Here is a 22,778-nt window from a genome sequence, read left to right as displayed (position 1 = left end):
TACTACGCAACAGGAAATGAGCATCTTAATTGTACTAACAGGTCCCCATCTTGGAAAAATGGACTACACAATTAAAAAGTTAATTTGTCAGAAATAAAACTTACCTGATTTACAACTTAAAAACGATTTTCTGGCTGAGTGTGGTGGCTCACGCCTGTAATCCCGGCCTAATATATAGGTTTTAATCCTACCTCTGCAAGTCACTGGCTTAACTCAATTACTAGCACTGTAGTGCTGGATAGGCTACTAAAACTTTATGAACATCAGTTTCTTCATGCATAAAGTAGACATAGATATTTCATAAGGTACAAAAATGAGATGTAATCATAGTGTCTGGTATGTAATAAAAGCCCTTTCCCATCCTTCACTGATGGGAAGTACAACAGTATAACAGCTCTGTTGTACTAATTTCTTGATCTCTGCTTCACATCACACTCCAGCATAGTTCACACCCTGCCCTTGCACATCTTAGGACTCTGGTTAACCACAAATCCAGTTCTTCCCATAAAATAGTCTAGTAGGCCTTCCTTAGTTCCTCATGCGGCCTGAAAGCTATATTTACACCAGCCACACACTTCTATGCCTTATGATATCAACCTTCAACCCTGGATCACCACCACCATCTACTCTCTCTGCTCCCTGGCCACACAAAACTGATGAAAACTAGCTGCAATATCCCATATCTGGCTCATTACAAATTCATACTAAACAATTTCATTGTGACCTTTGCTATCTGGCCTTCTCTTTATGCTCTCGGTCTTCTTTATCATTCTCAACAGATAAACCCACTTCACATTTGTCTCAATCCCTACCTCTTCACTATGGTCACTCACACATCCTCTTATCCTTGCCTTCTAAGTGAGAAAGATGGCCTTTCTCTCTCAAGCCAACCTGTACTCTAGAAAGAACCCTTTTCTTTTCTTTAGAAAGATAATTTTAAGACACAGCATCTTTGCGGTTGCCCAGGCTGGAGTGCAATAGCATGATCATAGCTCATTGTAGCCTTGAACTCCTGGGCTCAAGGAATCTTCCTGCCTCAGCCTCCTGAACAGCTAGGACTACAGGAATGCTACAATGGTGCCGAACCATGCTTAGAGAAATATATGGTATACTACAGAAAGGATGAGAGGTAAGTATTGAGGGAAATTAACCAGAGTAGGGCTCCTAGGAGTCTTATATGTTCACTCAGATGTACTTAATCCTGTTTGCTTTTTTCCTTCAAAGATCATAAAGAATGTGGGGTGAGAACATGTATTCTTTTTACCAAGTTGCCACTGCCTCAGAATGTGCTCTGTCCCAAAATAAAACTCCACTGTTAAGAAGAAAGTAGTATGGAGCATACAATTGATAAATCTTTAGTCTCAGAAACTCCATCCACTCTGCATTCACTTGCTTGCAAGCACAGTGCTGCCACATGTGACCACCAAGGATCTTTGCTCAATGGTTAATAAACCCCAGTCACTGGCCAAATATTCAGTTTAATTCAAAGATTAAAACATGGTCCCCACCCTAATGAGGGTACGAAAAAGATTCAAATAGCATTATACAGCAAGGTTACAAATGCTTCAACAGCACCGTCCTCTTGATTAGTGACAACTACTCTGAAGTGGATCCAGGTTATCACTGCACACAATGTCTTCACCTGGCTGAGCAGAGTCACACCTTATAGAGGGTATGCAGACACCCACCCTGTTCCCCACTCCACCTCCCAATTCAGAATTACTAGTTCAGCATTTTAAAAGTGCTCCTTGGCCAGGTGTGGTGGCTTACACCTGTAATACTACCACTGTGGGAGGCTGTGGCAGAAAGGCTGCTTGAGCTCAGGAGTTCAAGACCAGCCCAGGGAACACAGTAAGACTCTGTCTCTATTTTTCAATAAAAAATAAAAATAAAGTGTTCCCACAGAGGACTCATTTAGTTATGAACAGGATGTTGTGACAGTGGCTACAGGGTTACGAGCAAGGGAGCTAGCAATGGAATTTGTGCAGACAGACTCAAAGACTGATTAAGAATGTGGAACTACTGAAAAGCCTGCAAAACCTGCTGAAATTAAATACAGCAGCTTTCTTTTTATCCAGGCATTTACAGGAGTTCCAAGTATATCTGAGGGAAAAAATGCCATCATGATTTTGTCCCCAGTGCCTATATTCAAAATACTTGCTACTTGCTCTGGAAAGTGATTCAGAGGAACCAAAAAAACAGATCGTAGCCCAAGTAACAGGACAAAAAAAGGGAAAATGAGAGTTGAAGTTTTACGTACACCTTAAGTGTATAAAGACTATTTTGGAGAAAGCCCCATATCTAAGGATAAAAAGCTCCAGCTTCCCTACACAGATTCTGCCTCACACACAGGCATTAACGTGAGGGTTACTCTCGAGTCACAATACCTTCTCGACTAATTCCTGGAAGCAGCTGAGTTAAAGGTTTGTGTGGCTCAGTCATGTCATTTCTAATGTAAACTGGAATTACGCTGAGAAGCTCCTGACGATCTTCCTCATGTACGACAGGAATAGATTCTAAAATCAGCTGCATCTGTTCAAGTTCATGTGCACCTGAGGTTAAAAAACAAACAAAAAAACACATTCCTCAATGTTTACTTATTTCACAATAAACATACTAAACTAATTTAAATATTATAATGACCAGTGGGGGGAAAAGTTTGAATTGTATCATCAGCAGGTTTCATTGCTTTGACTATCACCAATCTACTTATCTATTTCAATTTCTGCTTACTGATGTATTTAGTTTTTGCTGCTTTGTTTCCATAGGGAACTGACTCTTTAAGTTTGGTCTCATATTAAGGTTATCACAAACTAGTGGAAAAAAAAGCAACTGAGATTCAAGAGATCTGGATTCTGGTCTTAACTGTACCACTGATTAACTGGCTATAACTTCAGAGACAATAGCTAACATCTCTTAGGACTTTATTTCAACATCAATGAAATGAAGGGTTGGACTAGACTCGTAAAACGGGAAGTTTTATAGTTCTATGTTAGGGCTCAGTTAGCATTTCTAGGCTGTTAGGCAATGAAAGAAATAAAGGGGGAAACTTTAGGCTAAATAGGTGGTGACTTTTAAAAATTCCATTTGCTGTACTCCAGCATGGATGACAGAATGAGACCCTGTCTCAAAAACAAAAAATAAAAATTCCACTTGCCTTTCCTTTAATGTCTATAAATTCGTTGAACATTCAAAATTCCTTTTGGTTCCTACTATGCGCAGGACACTTGAGAATACAGTTATGAAACAAAACAGACCAAGTGCCTGCCTTCATGGATCTTACAATCTTGTAGATAAAGACAGATAATTCTGTAAAGTAGGTCTTATGGTGACATATACTACAAAGAAAAAGAGAGTAAGCTAAGGGTGATAGCACTGTTGGGAAGAATAGGGTTGTTAATACTTTTTTAAAGTCAAGAGTTCGAGACCAGCCTGGCCAACATGGTAAAACCCCATCTCTACCAAAAATACAAAAATTAGCCAGGCAAGGCGCATGCCTATAGTCCCAGCTACTTGGGAGGCTGAAGCACAAGAATTGCTTGAACCCTGGAGGAGGAGGTTGCAGTAAGCCAAGATCATGTCACTGCACTCTAGCCTGGGCAACAATGAGACTTTTTTTTTTTTTTCTTTGAGACAAAGGAAGGCCTCACTAAGAAGTGGAAAATTAAGGAAGTCAGGAATACACCAAACATTCATATGGAAGAAAGAAAGGAGTTCTAGGAAGATGGAGAGAAGCCCAGAAGAGAGAGGCAGGTTGGTATGTCAAAGAAACAACAATTAGACAAGTGTAGCAAAAGGAGCGTAGCTTGGGGCAGATAATGGGAGATAAGTCAGAGTGGTACTAGAACAAAGGGTTTGCTTTACCCTGAGTTTGATGGAAAGCCATCATGCAGTTTGAGCAGAGATGACATGATCTACCTTGTCTTTCAACAGGACCACCCTGACTGCGATGTGGTAACTAAAGACAGCAAATACTGAAGCAGGAAAGAGAAGGTCCTTCTAACAGGAGAGACATAATGGCTGACTGGACTGGGGGAGGGATAGTAATAGTGACAGTAACAAGCCGTTAAGAGTCTGGATATAGTTTGAAGAAAGAGCCCACAGGATCTGTGCTAACAGAAATGAAGGACAATGACAAGATTTTTGTCTAAGCGACTGAAAAATGGAGGTACTGGTTTGCTAACATGAGTAAAAACAACGTATGAGGAAGAAATATCAGGGGCCCAGTTCTGGGTAGGTTAACTTTGTTATTAGACATCTGAGTGGAGATATTGAGTTAAGGAACCTCGAATTCAGACGAGAGGTCAGGGCTGAAGATATAAATTCAGGAGTCATCATCAGATATAGATAATTCTTAAAGGAATGAAAAAGAATGAGACTACCCAGGGACTAAGTGAAGCGAGAGAAGCAGGGAGCCCAAGGACTGAATCTGGGATACTTCCAACACGAGGAGAAAGAGAACTGGCAAGGGTGACTGGAAAGAGGCCAGGGAAGAATTCAAGAGTGGCGTGCCCAAAGACAGGTGAAAAAGCACCTGAAGAGGTGAAGATCAATTGCAACAAATGCTGGAGATGGCTCAAAATGAGGACTTAGAATTGATAAGGGATTTAGCATTATGGAGATCACTGGTGACCTGTGGAGAGTGGTTTCTGGTGGAGGACCAAGCCTGACTGGACAGGGTGAAAGACAGAATGTAAGCAGAGGAATTAAGAGCAGCAAGGATGCACGCATCTTTTGAGAAGTTTTACATCCAAAGAGTACAGTAGTATGTGGCAGTAGCTGAGGGACTGTGGGGTCAGGACAGATTATTTTGTAAGACTGGAAAAATTCTATCAATGTTTGAATGAATACTGATAAAAGTGATCTAGCAGAAGAGATAGTGAAGATGCAAGAGATAGAAGTGCTACAGCAGGAAAGAGGGAAAATATCTACTGCCCAAGTACAAGTGTTAACCTGGGACAGGAACACCTACAGAGAGACAATCTGGACACACAAGAGAAATGCACCAAAAAATAAGACTATATAACACACAGGCTAAAAATACACTGATTTCCAATGAGTGCTTGGTCCTTACCTTTTGTTGCTCTGTTCATTTGCAACTTATACCTAATTAATAACCACTCAGATTTCCCCTTCGTGTTTTTATTGAATGGTTCACTGACAAAAATCAATAAAGCACCTGGCAACTAAAAACAAACTACAATCTAGATCTTTCCAATCATTTCATTGCAAACTATTCCTATTAAATGTAAAACTATGCTACTTAAGAGTTTTAAAACAAATCCAGTTATTTTTATTCCTATATTTAATGTCCGAACGTGCATTGAACATTTAAAAACAAACATTTAAAAATACACAAATACAGCCGAGAGCAGTGGCTCACACCTGTAATCCCAGCACTTGGGAAGGCTGAGGCAGGTAATGACCTGAGGTCAGGAGTTCAACACCAACCTGACCAATATGGTGAAATCCTGTCTCTACTAAAATTTCAAAAATTAGCCGGGCATGGAGGCATGCACCTATAGTCCCAGCTACTCGGGAGGCTGAGGCAGGAGAATCGCTTGAACCCGGGAGGAGGAGGTTTCAGTTAGCTGAGCTCATGCAACTGCACTCCAGCCTAGGCGACAGAGCGAGACTCCTCCCAAACAAACAAAAAAACCCTTTGTATAATCCATGCAGCAGCAGTAGGTACTGACTCACTTCTATGACTTGGAGCATGACCAAATGATTTTTCATTATATAGACTTAAATTTGTTTTTGTTCTAAGACAAAGTCTTGCTCTGTTGCTCAGGCTGGAGTAAGTGGCATGATCATAGCTCACTGTAGCCTTGACCTGCCAGGCTCAAGCAATCCTCCCACCTGAGCCCCTTGAAGAGCTGGGACCACAGGTGTGTGCCACCACACCCAGCTACATTTTTGTTTTTTGTCGAGACAGGGTCTCACTATGCTGCCCAGGCTGGTCTCTAACTCCTGGGCTCAAGTGATCCTCTGGTCTCAGCCTCCAAAAGTGCTGGGATTACATGTATTAGCCACCACACCTGGCTTGTTTTTCTGACTCGTTACTGTGGTGGCTTTAAAATGTGTCCACTTGGCCGGACACGGTGGCTCTTGCCTGTAATCCCAGCACTGTGGGAGGCCAAGGCACACAGATCACCTGAGGTCAGGAATTTGAGATCGGCCTGGCCAAAAGGGTGAAACTACTGAAAATACAAAAGTTAGCTGGGTGTGGTGGCAGATGCCTGTAATCCCAGCTACTTGAGAGGCTGAGGCAGGAGAGTCGCTTGAACCTGGGAGGTGGAGGTTGCAGTGAGCCAAGATCGCACCATTGTACGATTGTTGCCTAGGAAACAAGAGCAAGACTCAGTCTCAGAAAAAAAAAATTATATATATATGTATGTGTATATGTGTGTGTGTGTATATATAGATATATGTATGTACACTTTACCCTTGTTCATTCGAGAAGGTAAAAAATGAAAAAAAAGGTCCAAAAATTCTTTTGATACTCCTCCCTTTAAAGGGTGGAACTGAACTCCGCTCCCATTGACCATGAAGTGTACTTAGTGACTCACTTCTAACACATAAAGCTAAAGTTGACAGTATGTAACTTTTGAGACTTGGTCACAAAAAGATATTTTACATGTGTGGTCAACTGATTCTTTATAAAAGTGTCAAGATAATTCAATGGGGAAAGAATCTTTTCAACAAATGGTGCCAGGACAAGAGGATGTCCACATGCAAAAGAATGTGTAAAAGTTAATCCCTTCCCGTCCCACCCACCCCCAATACAGAGTCTCGCTCTGTTGGCCAGGCTGGAGTGCAGTGGCGAGATCTCGGCTCACTGCAACCTCCACCTCCCAGGTTCAAGCGATTCTCCTGCCTCAGCCTCCCGAGTAGCTGGGATTGTAGGTGCGTGCCACCATGCCCAGCTAATTTTTGTATTTTTAGTAGAGACAGGGTTTCACCATGTTGGCCAGGCTGTTCTCAAACTCCTGATCTCAGGTGATCCACTTGCCTCCGCATCCCAAAGTGCTGGGATTACAGGTGTGAGCCACCGTGCCCAGCTGTATAAGTTAATCCTATAAAACTCTCAGAAAACACAGGAGAAAACATCCATGACCTTGGGTCAGGCAATTATTCCTCAGACATGACACCAAAAACAAAAGAGACAAAAGAAAAAGGTAACTGGACTTCAGAATTAAAATCTTGTTTCAGGCCTGGCATAGTGGCTCACACCTGTAATCCCAGCACTTTGGGAGGCTAAGGCGAGTGGATCATGAGGTCAGGAGTTCGAGATCAGCCTGACCAACGTGGTGAACCCCGTCTCTACTAAAAATACAAAAATCAGCTGGACATGGTGGTATGTGCCTGTAATCCCAGCTACTCAGGAGGCTGAGGGAGGAGAATTGCTTGAACCCAGGAGGGAGAGACTGCAGTGAGCCGAGATCATGCCACTGTACTCCAGCCCAGGCAAGAGAGCAAGACTCTGTCTCAAAAAATCAATCAATCAATCAATCAACCAATCAATCAATCTTGTTTCAAAAGACACTATAAAGAAAGGGAAAAAAAAACTGCAGAATAGGAGAAAATACATGTAAATCACAAAATATTTGTATTCAGAATTATGTAAAGAATTCTTACAACTCAATAATAAAAAGACAACCCAATTTAAAAAATGGGCAATAGATCTGGACAGACATTCAATCATCCATTAGTTATTAGGGAAATGCAAATCAAAACCACAATGAGGCCGGGTGCAATGGCTCCCACCTGTAATCCTTGCACTTTGGGAGGCCAAGGCGGGCAGATCACTTGAGGTTAGGAGTTCGAGACCAGCCTGGCCAACATGGTGAAACCCCGTCTCTACTAAAAACACAAAAATTAGCTGGGCGTGGTGGCACAAGCCTTTGTAATCCCAGCTACTCGGGAGGCTGAGGGCAGGAGAACTGTTTGAACCTGGGAGGCAGCGGTTGCAGTGAACCAAGATCACACCACTGCATTCCAGCCTGGATGACAAAGCAAGACTCTGTCTCGAAAAAAAAAAAAAAAAAACCACAATGAGATACTACTTCATACCCGATAGGATGGCTATACTCAAAAAGACAAAATTTAACTCTCATGCATTGGTGGTGGGAATGTAAAATGGTGCAGCTGCGCTGGGAAACTGTTCTTCAAAAAGTTAAACAGTTACCACACAACCCAGCAATTCCACTCCTAGGTATATATACCCAAGAGAACTGAAAACATATTTTCACACAAAAACTTGTACACAAATATTTAAAACAGCATAATTCATAACCAAGAAGTGGTAACCCAAATGTCCATCAACTGAGGAATGGATAAACAGCATGTGCTATATGGATATATAGCAGAATACTATTTGCCCGTAAAAAGGAAAAAAGTACTAACATATGCCACAACATGGGTAAACCTCCAAAATATTGCTACATGAAAGAAGCCTGTCACAAAGTCCAAATGTTATCTGAAACAACCACAGTAGGCAAATCCATAGAGACATAAAGTAGATTAGTGGATGCCAGGGGCTGGGGGAAAGAGGAAATGAGAAGTGACTGCTAATGGTTTGCAGGATCTTTCAGGAGCCAAGACAGTGTTCCAAAATTAGATTGTGGTAATGGTTACACAACTCTGTAAATATACTAAAAAATATGGAACTATATTATTTAAATAAATTGTATGATATGTGAATTATATAGCAATACAACTTTTTAAAGAAAGATATACTGGCTTTCTCCTTGCTGTCTTTTGGATCACTGGTTCTAGAGGAAGCCAGCCACCATATTATGAAGACACTCAAGCAGTCCTATGGAGAAGCCCACATGGTGAGGAACCGAAGCCTCTTGGTAACTGTCATGTAAGTAAGCTATCTAGAAGTGGATCCTCCTGCCTTGGTCAAGACTTCAGGGTAACTGCTGCCCTTACCAACATCTTGACTGAGAAAACATAAGCTAGAACCACCCAGCTAAACCACTCCCATATTTTGACACACAGAAACTGTAAAACGTTAATAAATGTTTGTTGTTTAAGCTACTAAGTTTTGGAGTAATTTGTCACACCGCAACAAACAGAATTGTTTATATATGCTGGAAGGCACTTGATATCAGGAACATAACCTCTAATCACAGTATTGTTCCTAAGTAAAAATCAATCCATTTAATAATTTAGTTTCCAGGAATCCCCCCGAATTTCAATTTAGAAAACTATCATACATCTTAGAAATTTTTTTTTTTTTTTTTTTTGAGACAGAGTCTCTGTCGCCCAGGCTGGAGTGCAATGGCGCGATCCCAGCTCACTGCAACCTCTGCCTCCCAGGTTCAAGCGATTATCGTGCCTCAGCCTCCCCAGCAGCTGGGATTACAGGCGTGCGCCACCATGCCCGGCTAATTTTTGTATTTTTAGTAAAGACAGGGTTTCACCATGTTGGCAAGGCTGGTCATAAACTCCTGACCTCAAGTGATCTGCCCGCTGCAGCCTCCCAAAGTGCTGGGATTACAGGCGTGAGACACTGAGCCCAGACAGAAATTTTAGATAAATATTAGAAAAAAATTATAAAGAGCTGGCTTGCTGTTATATAAATTAAGTACTGGCATTAACATACTTAAAAGACATTTATGCACGCTGTCCTTTCTTCACCAGTGCTCTCCTATGTACACTAATCTTTCTTATGTAAATAGACTCTGGCCTATTCCTTTCCTTCTGCTCTTAGCACCGTCTGGGGGTTGGGGGGAACCACTCTAAAAATGGGTATAGAGGGCCTGGTGGGGTGGCTCACGCCTGTAATCCCAGTACTTTGGGAGGCCGAGGCGGGTGGATCACGAGGTCAGGAGATCGAGACCATCCTGGCTAACATGGTAAAACCCTATCTCTACTAAAAATACAAAAAATTAGCCGGGCGACGGGGCGGGCGCCTGTAGTCCCAGCTACTCGGGAGGCTGAGGCAGGAGAATGGTGTGAACCTGGGAGGCAGAGCTTGCAGTGAGCAGAAATCGCACCACTGCACTCCAGCCTGGGTGACAGAGCGAGACTCCGTCTCAGAAAAAAAAAAATGGGTATAGAGGGGGAAAAAGTTATGTCAAAAGACAGAAAAAGGCCTTAATCACTATCACACCACTTCCCCAACTAAAAAATCTTCAGTACCCCTACTATTCCTTACTTTTCCATATGGAAAGTCCTCTGCCTACTTTCTAAATACTTTCTAGTATTCTGACCCCATCTTAACTAGTCATAAATAGGTTTATTATTATTTGACAACTTGCACAAATCTCAGATTCATGAATGCACCAGGCTTATACTCTTATTTATATGGGTACCCTTAAATAACACATTTTCTCTCTTCCCCAATTAAAATTCTTCGCTATTTCTAAATAGTGAAAAATCTGTTTGACTCCATAATGCCTTCCATTCCAGCAATCACTGATGCATAGCTTCTCTAGGTTTATAGCTCTAGTCTATACTAAATAATTTTATACAGACCTATGCTTTGCTTTATGACACAAGACATTTTTCATGGATTACTCATCTCATCTTGACAAAGTCCTCTCTCACACACTTCTTTAGACTTCTAAATAGCACCAAACTTAACAAAAAATTACTTGTTTGGCTGTTTATAGGGGGAGGGGACCAAGAAAAATTTGTTGGATTTTCAACAATGGCTTAAAATTTTCACCAGGAAGTGATGATACTGACAGAATTATGCAACTTAAGTATCAACACAAATTACCAACAAGTATTATGGGCCCACAAAATATGAAATTATATTTAAACAGGAGTTCTGATAATTTATGAAGTGACCAATTTAGTGAATATGTGAATAAGTTTTCTCAATTTTTTTTATTAAAAACGCCAATTTATCTGTTCATTTTAGTATTACAGATCATAACAAATTATTTTAAATCTTATATGAATCTTGCTTCAGAGATAAAATGCAAAATTACTTCTCTTTGGGAAAATTTTTCCCCCCACAAAATACTAACCTGCAAAAAGGGTTTTACCAGTCAGCATTTCAGCAAAGATGCAGCCTGCAGCCCACATGTCAATGGCTTTAGTATAATTATTAGGAGAAAGTAAAAGACGTGGAGATCTGTACCATTTAGTAACCAATCCTTCAGAAAGATGACCCTATAAAAGAAACAAAAAACATACTTTTTTTACTTTAGCTGAAGAACAGTACTTACAACTTGATTAAAGAATCCTTAATTTGCCAGGCGTGGTGGCTCATGCCTGTAATCCCAGCATTTTGGGAAACCAAGGTGGGCGGATCACCCAAGGTCGGGAGTTCGAGACCAGTCTGACCAACACGGAGAAACCCCATCTCTACTAAAAATACAAAATTAGCCAGGTGTGGTGGTGCATGCCTGTAATCCCAGCTACTTGGGAGGCTGAGCCAGGAGAATCGCTCGAACCCGGGAGGTAGAGGTTGCGGTGAGCCGAGATTGCGCCATTGCACTCCGCCCTGGGCAACAAGAGCGAAACTCCATCTCAAAAAAAAAAAAAATCCTAATCTTTAACCCCAGCACACTTTGGGAGGCCGAGGTAGGTGGATCACTTGAGGTCAGGAATTTGAGACCAGCCTGGGCAACATGGTGAAACTCCGCCTCTACTAAAAATACAAGAATTAGCCTGGCATGGTGGCACACGCCTGTAGTCCCAGTTACTTGGGAGGCTGAGGTGGGAGGATCACTTAAGCGCAGGAGACAGAGGTTGCAGTGAGCAAAGAGCAAGACCCTGTCTTTAAAAAAAAAAAAAATTATATAACTCTAGGCCACACATTCAAAGCATTTTTCAGAAGATGAGCTGGTTTACACTCAGTCTTGAGATAATCAAAGAGCAAGTATGCTTCAAGTCAGAACAGTAGGGAAGAGCACCAGAGGTGCTACTTATAAACCGATGTCTACCTCCTTAATGACCTCTACTATAAATCCTATTCATAACCTATTCAACTACTTTACAATTACAAAGCACCTTACAAAACCTTATACATATATTGCCTTATTTCATCCTCAAAACTACCCTGAGAGATTGTGATGGTAGATATTAACTCCATTTTATAGGTGTGATGACTGAGAGAGTGAGATCTGCTTCAAGTCATATAGCTAGTTGGATGTAGAAATGGAGTCAATTTTATATAGTATAAGTCTTATTAGTTCAGTGCTCTATCCACAATACTTCACTGTGGATACAGTGCTCTACCCACAATATTTCACTGTGGACGTCGTCAGTGTAATACTCATCTCTTTTTCTTTTTCTCTAGGAAAAAAAAGTTGTCTGTGTTGCCCAGGTTGGTCTCAAACTCCTGGCCTCAAGTGATCCTCCTGCCCCGGCCTCCTAAAGTGCTGAGATTACAGGCAGGAGCCACCGCGCTTCCAGCCTAGAACTCATTTTCTACAAAATATCTTTTTTGTTTCGAGATGGAGTTTTGCTCTTGTTGCCCAGGCTGGAGTGCATTGGCGCGATCTCAGCTCTTTGCAACCTCCACCTCCTGGATTCTCCTGCTTCAGCGTCCCGAGTAGCTGGAATTACAGACATGCACCACCAGGCACAGCTAATTTTGTATTTTTAGGAGAGACAGGGTTTCACCATGTTGTCAGGCTGGTCTCAAACTCCTGACCTCAGGTGATCCGCCTGCCTCAGCCTCCCAAAGTGCTGAGATTACAGGTGTGAGCCACTGTACCTGGCCCAAGTAAAAATACCTTAATGTGGGCTGGGCGTGATGGCGGGCGCCTGTAATCCCAGCTACTTGGGAGGCTGAGGCAGGAGAACTGCTTGAACCCAGGAGGCGGAGGTTGCAATGAGCTGAGATCACACTATTGCACTCCAGCCTTGGTGACAAGAGCACAACTCAGTCTCAAAAAAATAAATAAATAAAAATAAAAATAATCTTAACGTGAAACAACATGTATGAAGATTTGTCTTAAGCATGTACTGTGGAAAGCTAACAAAGCAGGGCTCCCAGGGGTTCTTTACAACCAAAGCAGCTCCACCTCTCTATTTTAAACACCAGGGTCCCACATAAGATTTCATTTCCAAACTAAAAGACCAAGGTTCAGCTTGAAAAATATTAAATTCTTGTATGAAGGCAATTTGCTATCTAAGACGAAGTTGCTGTGAGATCTTTTTGGCTATACTTATTACCAATTGTTTATGTGAATTTAGATTTCAAGCTAAATTTAGTTTAAACAAAGCAGAACTGAATAGTACAGGCTCAAAGAGACAAAAGAAGACATAAGCTTGGGTGTGCTGGCATGCACCTTTAGCCTCAGCTATTCAGGAGGCTGAGGCCAGAGGATCACTTGAGCCCCGGAGTTTGACGCCAGCCTGAGCAACACAGCAAGATCTTGTCACTAAAAACTTAAAAAAAAAAAAAAAAAAAAAAGGCTGGGCATGGGGGCTCACACCTGTAATCCTAGCATTTTGGGAGGCTGACGCAGGCAGATCACTGGAGGCTAGGAGTTCAAGACCAGCCTGGCCAACATGGTGAAGCCCTGTCTACTAAAAATACAAAAAAATTAGCTGGGCATGATGGCACGCACCTGTAATCCCAGCTACTTGGGAGGCTGAGGTACAAGAATCGCTTGAATCCAGGGGATGAAGGTTGCAGTGAGCCGAGATGGCGCCACTGCACTCTACCCTTTGTGACAGAGTGAGACTCTGTCTCAAAAACAAAAGACCTAAAGTTGAAATAGCATCCTCTCTTACCACAATTCTGTCCCAAAGAAAGAAGAGTATATTCCACTTTTAAATAACTAAGGGAGAATTTCATTTATAATAAATAACCATACACTTTAGAACTTCATTATAATAACCATGTATTTTTAGAAATTTGTATTTAATTATCCCACTACTCCACCTTCATTTCAAACAGAGAGACTTGTTTCAGAAAAAAGGCACTATGTAAAGTTTAATAAGATTAAAAATTCTGCCACAATATACAAAGAAAATATAAGTACCTATTCCTGATTAGGTGTATCAGTTTAAAGATCTGTCTCAGCTGGCTTTCTATACATACCTTATGGGAATAATGAGGATCCATAATCCGTGCAAGACCAAAGTCACCTATCTTCAGCACCAAGTCTTCCGTATTAATGAAAAGATTAGCTGGTTTGAGATCTCTGTGCAGTACATTTGCAGAGTGAATATACTTGAGCCCCCGTAGCAGCTGATACATGAAAAGCCTGGCATGCTCTTCCAGTAAAGGGCCCTGCTCCAGCACATTAGCCAAGTCTGTCTCCATGTACTCCTGAACAATGTAAACACTGTTCAGTTCCGTAAGAGAGCCCACATCGTCTGTTAATTGGCTTCCACTGGGACCAAGAATTTCAAACACTTTCACAATGTTATCATGGTCAAGTCTTCTAATAATTTTGATTTCACGTAGAGCATGTTTGACACTCTGGGGATCAGTAAGGACAATTTTCTTGATGGCTACTCTTTTGTCACAGTCATTGTCTACAGCAGAAAAAACCAAGCCATTGCCTCCACAACCCAATGGTTTTAAGTCCATATACCTAGAACCCAGATCAAAACCATGAATGTTCATGAGACTTTCAAATTTCTCTGCCATTTTGAAACCCTTACTATTGCCTTTTCCTTTCAAATTGAACTTGTGTAAACAAGGAAGAAAACTGGCATCAAAAGGAAAGATCTTTCAAAAAGGGAGAAGAAAAATAATTATGCTTCCATAGCAAGATGGTTTCTTGATGTTCATTGCATATGCCAAGCAGGCCTGTCGAGTTCCCCTTAGATTTAAAGCTCAAAAAGCTCTATTCATATTGAGAATTAAAAAGATTGCAGTACTCATAGTTCAAGAAAGGGGCAGCAACTCTGCAGACATTTAACGAAAACAAGAAACTCAAACGGAATGAAATGACATACTGTGCACTCAGATTACCGTGCTAAACGATTTAACATTTAACAAAAATGTGAATAAATATGCACACAACAGGCTTCTATGAACATTCTCCTCACAGTGCAGATACATTCAGTGTTGGACTGGTCCTGAGCAGCATCATTCTAAGGTGCTGGTAAGCACTATTTCCGTTTTGCTTCTTTTTTTCCTTTGTTGCTATATATTTATTTCAACAGGAAGCCCTGGAGGCTGTTGGTTAACAGAAGATGTCTTTTGTTAGTGATCAGGTGGCTCCAGCTCACCACAATCACAATCAAAGCTACCGTCCATCTTACTCTGATACAACCTGGGGGGATGAGAAAAAGAAGAGAGTCACCATTGCAGGAAATACTCTTTTCTTCAAATTTGTAGTATGACACAAACTAGGCATTTAGCAATAAACTACTACTGGTACATTAAACTTAATTATGGTCATTAAGTGACAAATTACCCTTAATCAAAAATAGCTTACAAAAATGTTATGAGCAATTCACACACGTTGGCCTGGGCTCCAGATTTCACTACACTAGATTCTTGGTAACAGGCTCATTAGGTTGTACCATTTCTGAAATGCCAACAAGTATGGGAAGGTTCATAATATTTTTATAGAACTTGAGTTTTGTGAGGGGTAAAACGTTAGTAACATCTATCTAAATATCTAAAAGAATATAGAAGAAGCCTGCAATGTGTTAGTTTGTTAAAAAGCATGTTTACTTATTAACTATGCCTATCAATATCCAATGAACAAAAATCTAACAGCACAAATATGCAAATAATGTTCTTCAACTTATAAGAGTAAACTTGAACAATGAATAATACCTATGAAAAGGTATTTAATGTGACTGATAGGAAAAGATTACCTTAAGAGAACATTTCAGATTGAAAAAACATGCATCTCTGTTAATGTCAAGTCTGAGGCGTGTAGAAAAACAAACTTTCACACAATAGTGGTTGGAGTTTAAATTAGTAAAAACTTCAGAGCAATTTGGCATAAACATATAAATGAATAAATAAATAGCGTACTCTATGACCCGGCCATTTTTCTTCACAGTAAACTCCCTAGAGAAATGCTCATTTTTTTGGTAAAGAAAATTAGAAACAACCTCAACTTCATAAAATAGGAGAACAGATAAGTAGTTATATGCATGCAAAATAGTTTTTTTTGGTAAGTACATATGTATATTGCAAAAGTAAAAAAAAAAAAAAAAAAAGGAAAAAAAATGAGACAAATACCAAATTCATAATGATTACCTGGAGATTAAGGAAAGAGACCAGAATCATTTATCTGCATTTTAATGTGTTATTTATTTTAAAATAACAAACATGGCAGATTACTAGAATCTTATAGAGCTGGGTGGTATGTATATGAAGGTTCATTATATTGATCTCTGTACACTTAAAATATTTCATACTTTAAAAAATATCCTATAAAAGGGCAGGAAAAAATAGCCTCAACTCCAGTAGATGGTTCCCTAGCCAGCATGAAAAAAAAAAAAATGCAACTTGGTTCTTTCAGTTTCTTAATGGCCTAATTGCAGAGTACCCAGAATACCAGATATGAGGCATTATGGAAGATCAGGTGGTCAGAATTCCTAACAAATAAGACCAGACAATATTTTAGGCAGAAAGAATAAAGCCACCAATTTATTCGTTTAATATATAAACATATATTGAGCAACTACTATATGCTAGGCAGGAGCAAACCTGATATGAGCAAAAGGATTCTGGCCCTCAGTAAACGCAACTCATTGTCCAATAGGAGAAAGACAGCTTTAACAAAAAATGATACTTACTATATCCCTCAGTTCTTTTAATAAATAAGAACGGGTCTTGTATCTGCTTAATATCATGAAGGATACTAATAGTATAATAGCTTTCTTTTACTGTAACAGAAACGGCTTCTCCTGTCTACAAGTTTTTCTCTGCTTCTCAGAAATCAGCCCTCCTAGCCCGCCCAAAAAAAAAAATAGTCCTAAAAATTCTGTAGCTTACCAGTCTATCTGTAATAAAACACTTAAAAGTTGAAGTTTGTGAATAAACTTTTGAATTAAAAAAAATCTCAAGGCCGGCCACGGTGGCTCACGCCTGTAATCCCAACACTTTGGGAAGCCGAGGCAGGCAGATCACAAAGTCAGGAGTTCAAGACCAGCCTGGCCAATATGGTGAAACCCCGTCTCTACTAAAAATACAAAAAGTAGCCAGGCGTGGTGGCACATGCCTGTAGTCCCAGCTACTCAGGAGGGTAAGGCTGGATAATCGCTTGAACCAGGTAGGTAGAGGTTGCAGGGAGGTAGAGGTTGCAGTGAGCCGAGATCCTGCCATTGCACTCCAGCCTGGGGGACACAGCGAGACTCTGCCTCAAAAAAAAAAAAAAAAAATTCAAACAACTTAAGTCCAACATATCATTTGCTATTATCTAGCTGAGCCATTAGTCTGTCTTTGGTCTTTAGCCAGTGGATTTTCAATGTTGTTATATGATCTAGCTCATGTGATAGTGGAAATAAGTAATAAAAATAAATTTTTGTGGCCAGGCGCGGTGGCTCACGCCTGTAATCCCAGCACTTTGGGAGGCCAAGGCAGGTGGATCTCCTCAGGTCGTGAGTTCGAGATCAGCCTACCAACATGGAGAAACCCCGTCTCTACTAAAAATACAAAAATCAGCCCAGCGTGGTGATAGGTGCCTGTAATCCCAGCTACTCGGGAGGCTGAGGCAAGAGAATCGCTTGGACCTGGGAGGTGGAGGTTGCAGTGAGGTGAGATCACGCCACTGCACTCCAGCCTGGGCAACAGAGCAAGATTCCGTCTCAAAAAAAATGAATAAATAAAAAATAAAAATAATTTTTGTATTGGTAAAAAAGTTTCAGATTTTTAAAAAGGGCTTTAATACTGCATGTCTCCCTCCCACCAAGTTTTTTCTGTTTGTACACATCTTGATTCTTCCTGCTCGCTCCCCACTAAATACCCTAGGAAAACCAGTTTGTTTGTTTTTTGAGACAGGGTATTGCTCTGTCATCCAGGCCAGAGTGTAGTGGCGTGATCACCACTCACTGCAACCTCTGCATTCTGGGCTCAAGCAATCCTCCCACCTCAGCCCCTCAGCCCCCCAAGTAGCTGGGACTACAGGCAGGAGTCACCACACCTGGCTAATTTTTGTATTTTTTGAAGAGACGGGGTTTCACTATGTTTCCCAGGCTGGTCAAGAAAACCAGTATTTCTCAAAGGCTCCATTATTTCCTAAATTTTACATCTCTAGTCTCTACCTGAAATAGAATGCTTGTTCACGCTTACCTTCTTGCCTTAATGTAGACAATTCCTTAAAGCTCAGTCATGTTTTACATTTCTGATAAATGTACATTGTAAAGTCAGTTCTATGAAATGAGAACAGTAAGATCTCCAAGTTCTCTCTCAAACTTCTAGTTCACTAGCAATCTAGTCAAGCACAAATAATGCTTTGTCAAAAATTACACCACTGTTATCTGACAGAATAGCACTATAGTAGGAGTTGTAGCCAGATTAGGAAAGCCATGAAAATGAGAGATCCTTACTCAAGACCCCCATCCACATCTGCCCCCCTTAAATGTTATTGAGACCAAGCCTCACAAACTAGAAACTTCAAGGATGTGAGTGCCTTTTCAGAATTCTCAGTGACTGGTCAGCACTTAACGAGGTAAGAGTGGGTAAAAAGTGATACTAGGGAAGGTAGGAGCTTTGTCTACACTGAGAACTGCAGAGTCATCACTATGTGCTCAGATGATGAAGACTATACATTCTAACAAGAGAAGGTAGTATTTATAAACCAAACTGTAATTCCACTAGACAATGAGGATTATACCAGTTAAACATCTGGGGGAGAAAAAGATTTACAATGGCAGTGCTTGTTCAGTGATTCTGCCTCACTGCTCTGTGAGTAGTAGTCTTCAAGATCCTTCACTATCCATTAGACCAAATGCTGCTAGAGTGCCTTTTCAGCCAGGATCTTGGAAAGCAGACCCACCTTAATTAGTAAGCTGCGAGTAATGCTGTACCTCTATATCATACAGTGGATCCAATAAGTGTTTCCAATTCAGTCACGTTCCATTATTTGGTAAGTATTTGATAAGTATTTGTGTCAGTCAATCTCTTGGCAATGGGGATAAAATGGTGAGTAAAGAGAGACTTGGGCTCTGCCCTCATGGAGTTTATCATGTGACTAGAGACAAACAATTTTTTTAAAAAGAAAAGTAAACAAAGAAATGAAGAAAGGACAAGTGGTACCAAGGAATGCTACAAGATACTAATGAGAATCTGCACACTGGGGGTCTGACCTAATTAAGAAAGTCAAGATGTGTGTGCCTGGTAGCCATAAAAAAGGCAGAGGCCTCTCATGCTCTCCTAGTGACCTTAGAAAGAAAACTGTTCCCTCCTTATCACCTTAACTCTTAGGGCAGGTATATTCCAAATTCTGATCTCTCTAACTACCTCCAACTTTCACATCAATCATGGAGCTCCTTGGCCTGACTAAAGCATATATAAAACTCAGTTGGACCAGCAGATGGTCACTGCATCCTCTATCCACATCAGTGTACTATTAATTGCCACTATCTCCACCATCTTTCATGCTTAATTTCATAAAGGCAAAGTTAAGGCCGGGCGCGGTGGCTCACGTCTGTAATCCCAGCATTTTGGGAGGCTGAGGCGGGCAGATCACCTGAGGTCCAGAGTTCGAGACCAGCCTGATCAACGTGGAGAAACCCCATCTCTACTAAAAATACAAAATTAGCTGGGCGTGGTGGCGCATGTCTGTAATCCCAGCTACTCCAGAGGCTGAGGCAGGAGAATGGCTTGAACCCAGGAGGCGGAGGTCGCTGCGAGCCAAGATCGCGCCATTGCACTCTAGCCTGGGCAACAAGAGCGAAATTCCATCTCAAAAAACAAAACAAAACAAAACAAAAAAACAAAGTTTAAAGCTTAGACCCAGGAAAAAACTGGGGCTCCATATTCTTTTTACACGTTCTACACACTTCAACAAGGAAGTAAAAAGGAAGGTAACATAAAGGGACCCTTTCCAGCATCTTTCCAATTTCTCTGCTTCCAAATAAATGTTACCCATTCCTACCAACCATTGCTGATTCTGGGTTGTTTGGGGAGTGATCATTAAGTTTAATTAGCTGGTTCGATATTGTTTTGTTTTTAAAAATTTGGTGAATAAAATGAAGTAAAGAGAATAATTTATAAGAATAAAAGTTGGCTTTTTGCTTTTTCTTTGGCTTTCTTTCAGTGATCTACCATGTCATGGAATTAAAAGCTCTTTATAATGCAGGCTGGATACCAGCTTCCTAAGTTTATAAGGCAGTTCCCTGAAACTGCATTAGCCACAACTGTCTGCTCAAGCACTGCTCTCTTTGCTACATTACCTCCTGCTCCCTGTCACCTGGTCTACCCCCACACCAAGAGTAATGCTGGTACTGGGAGTCAAGCCTAAGTGTATAAAGTAATGAAATGCAAACAAAAGAGGTAACTTTACTTTGTCCTATCTCGCCAGAATTTTCTTTTTTTCTTATCAAGGAGCAACTTGGCCTACTTATGTCAAAAAGGAAGTCTAGATGTGCAAAGAAAGTTTGAAGTAAGGGCCATAAACATAAAGGTTACTTTTTCTGGTTTTCTCCTCAACCTTCTGCTCTGCTGCTTCTCAGGATAAATGCTGACATGGGTCATCTGGCCTGTTCACATTCACTGACAGCACAGCACTTCCCCCATCCCCTCTCCACAAAGGCTCTTATTTTGCTCTTCTCCGTAGTCAAGTGAGTAATTTGAGTTAACAGGAACCTAGCCAGCCTCACATCTCCTCAGCCAAAACCCAGTTGCTTTTGGACAGAAGGGAAAGGTTGAGCTTTTCTTATATTCACCTAGGGCTATCTCCTAACCCTGGCACAGATAAATGTAGCTGTAGCAAATTCACCCTTCCCTGAGATCATGTCTCAAGCTCTCATCAAAGCTACTAAGATTTTCGGGCAGAGAAGGCCAAGTGCTACAGCTTAGCTGCTTGCTCACTGCATTCTTGACAAAGCCCTTGCTCCTAATGTATGGTGGGCGGCCATAAGAGTTATCAGGGGCCCTTTCAGGATTTGGACATCAAGGAGGCTGGGAGTATAAACTATTAACAACAAATAATCTTAGGAACCTGGGAAAAGACACGGGACCTTAAATCTAAAATGCCAAAGTCTGAAAGGCTTTGGGTAGTATCAGTAACTATGCTTATCTACAGAGACAAACTTTCAAAGTCAGAGAAGACAGTAACAAAGTATCCAATTTAAAGACAAAACAGGCTGGGCGTGGTGGCTCACACTTGTAATCCTAGCACTTTGGGAGTCCAAGGTGGGCAGAACACCTGAGGCCAGGAGTTGGAGACCAGCCTGGCCAACATGGTAAAACCCCTGTCTCTACTAACAATACAAAAACTAGCCAGGTGTGGTGGCTCACACCTGTAATCCCAGCTACTCAGGAGGCTGAGGTTGGAGAATCGCTTGAACCTGGGAGGCGGACGCTGCAGTGAGCTGAGATCGCACCACTGCACTCCAGCTTGGGCAACAGAGTGAGACCCTGTCTTCAAAAAAAAAAGACAAAACACTCACCTACTACTACCAATTTGTGTTCTTAAATTGTTTAAGCCCTTGCCTACATGCATTTTAACATTAGGGGCTTTCATTTGCCTTTGGCCATTTAAAAAGCCATTGTAAAGCACATGCCATTATGTTTATTTTGTTGCTTATCTCTAGTTGTTATTTTCCAGTATGGATGACTTACAGTAAATCTGTAACCAGATTACAACTAGTAAGTCTAGTTACAGCCAGGCGCAGTGGCTCACGCACTTTGGGAGGCCAAGGCGGGTGGATCACCTGGGACCAGCCTGACCAACATGGTCAAACTCCATCTCTACTAAAAATACAAAAATTAGCTTGGCATGGTGGTGCACTGCTGGAATCAGCTACTCAGGAGCTGAGGCAGGAGAATCGCTTGAACCTGGGAGGTGGAGGTTGCAGTGAGCCAAGATCGTGCCACTGCACTTCAGCCTGAGGGACAGAGGGAGACTCCATCTCCTAGTTACAGATTTACTGTAACCCATTCATATTAGAAATTCAAAAATTCATAGACCAGATAAACTAGTAATAACATCCCTATAGACTCTTCCAATTCTAAGTCTATGATTTACAAGTCTTATATTTCTTTAGTTTTATTCCCAAGCCCTGTGGTGGTATGCTCAGAATGGGAGAGATGTTATTCAAATTGCTGTATACTAAACAAATATAATCCCTTCTACAAACTTATGGCTGGAAATTTTTAAATAATTATAATAATGTTTGATCCCATTTCTTATCTTCCTCCCGGCAGGAGGCTTTATTCTAAGATTCCTAACCTAACTAACATTAAAGAAATATTGGAGCAAATATAGGACAGGAGACATGTGCACAGCCTCTTTCTTCAAGCACCTTTGGACACCTGAGGATTCTAACCAGATGAAAATATAAATTTTCAAAGCAGTCAGGATAATAGATGGCCCCCAAAAATCTAAGTCTTGCTCATGCCACAAGTTCAACGTAGCTGTCAGCCAAGCTGTTAAAGTACCCACCATCTCTACCAATTACATGCAATGTAGCAGAGAAAAGTAAGACTATCTCACTGGCAAAAAAGCTTCCATCCAAAAGTGACACCACTCACTTCTCACATTTTACTGACTAAAGTAGGTCACATGGTCATACGTATACCCAAGGGAGTGGGTAAATGCAATCCCAACATGGGCCCAGAAGCAGAATGAACCAAGATGTTTTTAAAACATCTTTTAAACAGACTAAACAGATTCAACTCTCCCATCCATCCATTACGTTTCATTCAACATTTTACT

General features: G+C 41.0%; 1 protein-coding gene across 8 annotated transcripts in view; it reads right to left on the bottom strand.

Annotated features, from left to right (window-relative positions):
* Positions 1-22,778, bottom strand: part of MAPK6 (mitogen-activated protein kinase 6) — a 94,603-nt gene that overhangs the window by 4,925 nt on the left and 66,900 nt on the right. For 7 of the 8 annotated variants that reach the window (XM_055099071.1, XM_063596645.1, XM_008953171.4 and 4 more), the window contains 3 exons: positions 14,021-15,206; positions 10,989-11,133; positions 2,388-2,552 (listed from right to left, as the gene is read on the bottom strand). In XM_055099071.1, coding sequence (XP_054955046.1) covers positions 2,388-2,552; positions 10,989-11,133; positions 14,021-14,575 — 865 coding nt within the window. In that variant the 5' untranslated portion in view covers positions 14,576-15,206. Of the gene's footprint in view, positions 1-2,387; positions 2,553-7,169; positions 9,279-10,296; positions 11,134-14,020; positions 15,207-22,778 lie in introns of those variants that run through there. The other variant, XR_010109919.1, reaches the window with a different exon arrangement.

This window comes from Pan paniscus, chromosome 16, assembly GCF_029289425.2.
Source record: "Pan paniscus chromosome 16, NHGRI_mPanPan1-v2.0_pri, whole genome shotgun sequence".
In the NCBI taxonomy this organism is placed as follows: domain Eukaryota; kingdom Metazoa; phylum Chordata; class Mammalia; order Primates; family Hominidae; genus Pan; species Pan paniscus.
The sequence above is the reverse complement of the archived record's forward strand: the minus strand, read 5'-3'. Positions and strand labels throughout refer to the sequence as shown.